We start from the raw sequence: 7,577 nt of genomic DNA on the forward strand, positions 1-7,577 counted from the left end.
GTGTGTGTGTGTGTGTGTGTGTGTGTGTGTGTGTGTGTGTGTTGCATATATGTGTGTGTGTTTCTGCATATGCATGTGTGCTTGCATGTGTGCGTGTCTGCATTTGGGTTTGCATTTGTGTGTCTGCGTGTGTGTTTCTGCATATGCATGCATGCGTGCATGTTTTTGTGTCTGTATGTGTGTGTATTTCTGCATGCATGTGTGCTTGCGTGTGTGTCTGCATTTGTGTGTCTGCGTGTGTGTTTTTGCATGTGTATGCGTGCATGTTTGTGTGCGTTGTAAAAAAAAACAAACCATCAGGCCCTTCACTTATATCACCACCATTGTAAAGAAGTGGATTTAATTCACAGTATAACATCCATCTCCATTTTATTCAGTTTACACAGCCTTAAAACACAAAGACCGTAGGCTTGATTGTTAAGAAAAGGGAACAGCCCGGTGTTCACTGCCATGATCTGCATGCAAGACCCTTTAATCAATATGCAAATCTATCAGGATAAAATTACAACGAGTTTTCAAGGAGACTGCACATGAGGATCTGCAGCTCGACCGGGTCACGATAAAGAATTCAAACATAAGACCCAATTGGATTCCTCTGCATTTGTGTACCTGAAACAACAGCATCCCATGCTAGTCATAAATAAATGAACAAGACACTTTTTCGTTTGTAAATCAGCAAGAGACGTCTGGGCGTGCAGAATGCATCTCTAATGTCTCTACATCTGTCACATTAAACTGTTGCTGCATTGGTGCGGCACACGTGACGCAACCACAAGCCTCGGTCTGCTGCTGTGGAGTAACGCAGGTATCGTTTGACCAAAGTGCCTCCAACGCTCACATGATGACAAACGCATCGCAGCATGCAGAATTACAGTCGTACATAACCCAATCACTGTGCTGTAAAAAATAAAAGAACACATCTCATGTCTGCTGTTGCAGGTGAAAATGAGAGAACATTGCACTGGAGGGTGGGTGGGGACTGCAGTATATAGGCGAGTGTATATATACATATAAGGCAAGGAAGATACAAGTTAATGTTTTATTAAAGCTTTGCTGTTTAGGTCCAGTACAGTCCTTAAATTCAGTTTGCAATAAAACCTCTTGTTTGAATCTCTCTGGTCATTACAATATCTCGGTGAGGACCAGAGAGTTGTACAAATCTCAGAGTTGTAAGGTAATTGTGCAATCCTGGAATGCTTTTCCAAGGAGTGGGAAATAACAGAGAGAAAAGGGAATATTGCACCATACAGCCAAGCGGTTCATATTTCTTCAGTTGTCTTTCCGTTCCCCAGCTCCCTCCCCCTTAAATCCCCCACGAGTTCAGTCTGATGTGTCCGTACCAGAGCTTTCCATATAATCCCAGCTTTGCCAGGTCATCCCGTCAGGTGTTGCGCGGTACACCCGGCCCCGGATGATCCCAGACGGTCCGTTCCAAACAGAGTCACAATGTTCTTCCAAGTCTCTCTCTATCTTTATCCCCAGTGACCTTCAAGATGTGTCCACAAGTTGTTTCATAAGCATCGGTACGGGCAGGGGTGGTATATCGATACCCCAGCAAACGGCGTGTAGATTTCACTCCTGAATATAAATTCTTAAACATGCAATACTTTCCCTTCAAGCTTAGAAATGCAGACAACTCAAGAAAGGTCGACTCCTCTCCGGGCACACAGATTTCTCATAAATATGTGGTGGCATAATAACAGTAATGAATATTAACAACACTAAAAGAAAAATCATCATCGTGATCGAACAATAGAATAATGCACCAGATTTCATTTTTGATCAAGGCCTTATATCATAAAAAAACAAGTCATATACACGAAAGCACGCGTCTGGTCATACACACTTGCATCGAGACTGGAAGAAAAACTGCAGACAATGATGAGCACTGTCTCCTTAAATGATTCGTGTACATTAATATCACATATGTTATGGATTACAAAGATTTCTGGATCTGAAAACAGCAGCAGAAAGGTTGTTTGATTTGTTCTGTCATTACAGATGAGGAAAGAGATGCTGCCCTGTATGAATTAAAGACCAGCTCTTTATTTACTTTCTGGCCTTTTTAAAATGAAAGATAGAAAAAAAAGCTGTTTTCAGTTCATTTACAACGAATACAGATAAAGCAAATCTGGACGCATTAAGCATAATAAATCTGCTTTATGGATATGATTATATATTATTTTTATAGATATATATATATTTTATATGCATTTATATATGCATATATTTATATACACGTATGGCACTTGATTACACAAGCGGAAAGACACCTCACAAATGAAAGAAGCGCTTTGGTGTTGAAATAAAACCACAGACTTTAAGCGTTTGCAGCAAATTCACTCATACAGACAGACAGACAGACAGCAGTTTTGCAATGTAATGAATCACATATAGTAGCCTACGTTAAGGTCAATGGTGCGGTACAGGCAACCAAAAGAGAGAAATCATATATGGAAATGTTAATGTGTGGTTGACTGTAAGACTCTCCCGATGTGCACTAAATGTGATGTCAAAAACTGATACTGTCGGCAGCAGCATCTCGTTAGTGCAAAACGTACTCTGTTCGCTCCCTTCAAGTATTTAGTTGAGCAGCTTCGGTCACGCTTCACATGCCACTGCGCATGTCACAGTGCAATGACATGAGTACTCGTACTTCATCTGCTATTGTTTCCCGGTGCAATTAGATAAAAGGATGATGATGATGATGATAAATCAATCGTATCGGCATGCGTTGTGTGTAACACGGGCACTGTGATGTAAAGCGCAACCGCAGCTCGTTTGGAGAGGGAACGCGCATTCGGGTATCAGTGTTTGCTCTTTGTGTGTAGGCTACTACATCTCAGAGTACAAAAGTTGCATCGTATAGTTTTACAAACGTGTTTGTCATCCACAGTTGAAGTCAATGGAGTCTTTAAAACGAACGGTAACAAAAACGTCCTACCCGACTGCTTGCATTTCATGTACCTTACGCGGCGAAGGGACTCGTCCGTGGGGTGTTTTTTTGATTTCTTCTGTGCGCTCTCTGCGCAGCCTGGATTACACGTAGGCAGAGTCACTGGACTGAGTGCGCCCGAAATTGGGCATGGTCATGCGGGGCAGATCTTTGTTCCTGATCTCATAGATGGACTTCCTTCGGGCCTGGACGCCCCTCACGGCCGTTTTGATCTTCCTCCAGCCCAAGTGATTGAGCTCGGCCAGATTGAGCACCACGCAAAAGCCGCTCACCGCGAACATGAAGACGAGGAACACGGTTTTCTCCGTGGGCCTGGACACGTAACACTCCACCTCTTTGATGCACGGGTACCGGTCGCACTCGTACACGGCGGGCACGTTGAATCCGTACAAGAAATACTGGCCCACCAGGAAGCCGATCTCCAGCGCGTTCCTGAACACGATCTGAATGATGTAGAAGCGCGAGATGCCCTCCTGGCGACGCATTTTCGACTTGACGGGCTTGCCCGAACTCGACGTGATCAGCTCTTTGGCCTCCAGGCAGTCGGGCTCGGGGTCTTTGGTGGTGTTATCCACGCTGTGCGTTACTCCGTTCACGATGGTGTTCTTGATCTTTTGGCTCTTGATCTCCTCGCGCTTCAGGGACTCTTGCTCTTTGCTATCCAGCGACAGGAGGACGGTGGCGGTGGAATATCGCCGCTCCTTCTGCTTGGCCGACTGATGCACCGAGTACGTGATGAAGCACAGGCTGGGCGTGCAGACCATGATGATCTGAAAGACCCAGTATCTGATGTGAGATATGGGGAAAGCCTTGTCGTAACACGCCTGGTTACAGCCCGGTTGTAAGGCGTTACAGACGAACATGGTCTGCTCGTCGTCATACACTGTCTCTCCCACTATAGCTACGATTAAAATCCGGAAGATCACCACCACTGTCAGTAGGATCCTAAAAATGAGCACAAAACACAAAATGAATGTGCCTGATGTTGTCTCACTGTAAATCACTGATGCTGCACGGCCATTAAAACATGATTCAATCCCACCGCGAGATATTTTGCGCTTTGCCCTCTTTGATCCCATTTGGATTTTATGCTGCGGTAACGCCTGTCTATGCGCACAGCTGGCACCAAGCATCACTTTGCCTTTTAAACGTGACGAAATACATCAAACGTAAATCATAAGCAATAAACCCAAATCGAGTCGAGTGTATAAATATAGATGTGGAGGTTTGGAGAGGTTTAATGGGTTAAATCGACGGAGCTGTCCAGTGCTGAAATGAAATTGAAAACAACTAAACGCGTTTTTTTTTTCAATATTACTGTTATCGTGCATACATGTTATGCAGTAATCTTACTTTATTCGTTTTATTGTCTGCTATATTTTATTTTCTAGTAAGTGACATTGGAGGTAACGCCTGTTTTTGTGCACAGCTGGCGAGAAACATCCCTTCATCCCTGCATTTAAGCAGGGCTTTTAACGAAGCAACAAATAATATAGAAAACCTAAATATGCATGAACTAACATCAGCAATTTTACCGTCATTAAATAATTCATTTATCAAATATCCATTTTTTTTATCGTGCATGTGTCTCATATGTTCGACTTCATTGCATTTTCTATTGCAGCCTCTTTTGGTGCACAAACGTGACTGTATAATTCATCTGAAATTTGGTGTGACTGATATTTGCTCTTACCTTCCTATCATAGTGGAGTGCTGCTGGACAGCAGCCTCCAGAAGTCTCTCTAGTATGGTCCATTCCCCCATTGCTGGTCATCCGCAGATTCTGCTCAAATCCCGGGAAAAAGCGCGTGTATATCCTGCTTATTGTCCGCTGTTGTGAGGTAAACGCATGGATGATGCTGTTCACTGCACCGTGGCAGTGCTGATGCTGGAAGATGCCACGCGTTTCCTCGCCCTCCAGTGTGGTGGAGCAGAGTCATGTAAGCCCTCCTATTTTCGATCTTCACATCAGATTGATGGGTGGGTGGAGGGCGGCTGCCTTTAATATGGCTATCAGCGTTGTGGAGAGCCTTGCTGCGTCATATAGGCACGGGGGCTTCATTTCGAGGGGCTTTATGAGGGTCTTTGCTTAAATAATAGACTATGCTGGAAATGTAGTCACGATTTTAATCCGGGTTGGTGGCACCTGCGATCTTGGCATCATCTCTCATGTTGATTATGAGTTGATGTGACCTCCAGGCGGGTTATTTTTGGGACTGAGGTCTCATGCTTGTTGCTGGGTATATTTTTTTCGGATAAAGCAGCTGTTTGAAAGCAAATGTCCTTGAGTACAGTAGGGACACCCAGCCCCGCCCTTTTTATATAAAACAGTCTGAAACATGTTAATCATCTCCGCAGATCCTGAGCTAAAAGAGTTGCTGCTTAAATAGGAAACGATGTGACCCCGCCCACTGATTCGAGTGGGCATGCGCAGTGTGGCCAAAAGGTATTTATCATCTACACGTGTGCTGCCAATGGACTTAATATAATTTTATTACATTTATGGATTTAATGGAACAACAGGGACACCAAAACCGTTCATTGCACAGATACCAAGACTCAAGACTTTTAAGTAAGTGTGGATGGATGAAGTCAGTTTCCCCTTACATGAGTCCCAGCAGAGAAACCAGTTCATGAACATATGTGTGAAAAAAGTGTTTTCATAGATTTTGTCTTTATTTTGAACGCATGTTTTATAATTGAAACAAAATTTTTAAAGGGGACATATGATGAAAATCTGACTTTGTCCATGTTTAAGTGCTAGAATTGGGTCCCCAGTGCTTCTATCAACCTAGAAAATGTGTAAAAGATCAACCCAGTAACTTAATTTTGGTAAACCATTCTTTGCAAGCATGTTAAAAAATAGCTCATTGAAATTTGGCTAACCCTGTGATGTCAGAAGGGGATCCTGTTATAATAATTACACCGGCACGGCACTGATATTTAGTTCAGAGATCAGCTCAACTGCATTTAAGAGGACACAACCAAAATACTTACAAAATGGCAATTTTAACATGTTATAATAAATTATCTGTGGGTTATTTTGAGCTAAAGCCTCACATACGTACTCTGGAGACACCAAAGATTTATTTGACATCTTAAAAAAGCTTGTGAAATGTTCCCTTTAAGAAATGTGTATTATATTCTGTAAGTCAAATTAACTGTGGCACAATAGTTTAAGGACACAAAATAACTTGAATGCATTATAAAAGGTCAATTTGGCATGCTCACAACAGCTTTCACCGGGAAGCTTTTTACCTGACTTGTAGTCAGCGTTTCAAACTCATCCCTGAGGTTTTCACCTCTGCAGTTTATGCAGACAAGTACTAAACCATGTCCTTATTTTGTGCACTAAGGCATTGTCATGGTGAAACAGAAAGCGTTCACTCCAGAAAAGAAAGTATGCTTCATTTCATTCACCTGTTATAGCAAAAGTAGTCAAGTATACTCTAAAAACAGAAGATTAGGTTCTGCGACACGTTAAGATATTGATCCTGGATATGTGCAATTTACTTAATCTCAACAAATAGCTTTTTATATTATAATAATAATATACCATATTTTAATAAATGTTTTTATCGGCTGTATCAATATTCAATATGAGTTCTTTGCTCACTGGAAGAATTGACAGGTTAGGAAATGTGGTTAAACAGTTACCAAAAGCATCACTGAGATATTGATTGGCATTATCATTAAATAAAAATGTCACAGCATCTTCACGAAGTGAATTCATATTGCAGACATAATAATTGTGATGATAGACAGGCATAGACACTTAAAGCCACCTATAAACATATGCAATTTATGCAATATATTTATGCAGGATTTTAAATCTGTAAATGTAAGTAAGTTAATATCAATATGGCATTAAAATCACAATGATGACTTTAGTTTTTATAACAGTAGTGAAAGGAAGGGCAATAAAAGCCCAGTGTGACCTCGACCCGGTGATGGTCAACAGATCGACCCGGCAAAACTTCAGATCAGATTCTCTTCCTAAATTTCAAGCAGTTCAACTTAAACTTGCCTGATGGCATGAATTTATAATCAATAATTATATCAAATAAGCACTACTGTATAATAAAAATGTAATAACAAAAACTTTAAGACAGATTAATCCATGTATACACTAACACATCCTTCTGGTCTTGAGACATAATTCATGATGTTCTCCACGTGTCAGAGCTCAATGAGTTTAGCAATGCGAGTCTGATCAGATGTTTACTGATCATCACATATGGCAGAAATACAAGCAGGCATTTTTCCATTCTTCATCTTGCACTCAAATGAAATATTTACAGTCCAACAACAGTGACTGTCAAATGTGTTTTCTACACCACACGCTGCGAGGCGGCCCGGCATGCATGGCTGCCAGCACGGACTTGAAATTAAAACCAGGCAATTTTGGCCAGCGATGATTCCCTTCAGGGCTGCTGAGAGAGAGAGAGAGAGAGAGGCTGTGCACAGACAGTCAAACTAGGTCTTATCACATAACCCTCTTAAAGAAATAAAGCTAAAATGCTTTTAAGAAATGGGGCATCAGACACCTGCGGTAAGGAAGCATATAGACCCAGATAGCGTTTGTGTGTTTTAAAAATTTGTGGATAGCAGAATTCCTGCG

The 7,577-nt window shown here is 41.8% G+C and overlaps 1 protein-coding gene across 1 annotated transcript; it reads right to left on the reverse strand.

Annotated features, from left to right (window-relative positions):
- Positions 1–352: 352 nt before the first annotated feature.
- On the reverse strand, positions 353–4,992 carry LOC135777838 (gap junction delta-2 protein). The gene is made up of 2 exons (XM_065288072.2): positions 4,650–4,992; positions 353–3,901 (listed from the first exon to the last, which is right to left on the reverse strand). Exons 1-2 carry the CDS (start codon positions 4,718–4,720, stop codon positions 3,040–3,042), a joined length of 933 nt encoding a protein of 310 aa, XP_065144144.1. The 5' UTR covers positions 4,721–4,992; the 3' UTR covers positions 353–3,039.
- Between the last annotated feature and the right edge of the window lie 2,585 nt (positions 4,993–7,577).

Source organism: Paramisgurnus dabryanus, chromosome 17, assembly GCF_030506205.2.
Source record: "Paramisgurnus dabryanus chromosome 17, PD_genome_1.1, whole genome shotgun sequence".
In the NCBI taxonomy this organism is placed as follows: Eukaryota; Metazoa; Chordata; class Actinopteri; order Cypriniformes; family Cobitidae; genus Paramisgurnus; species Paramisgurnus dabryanus.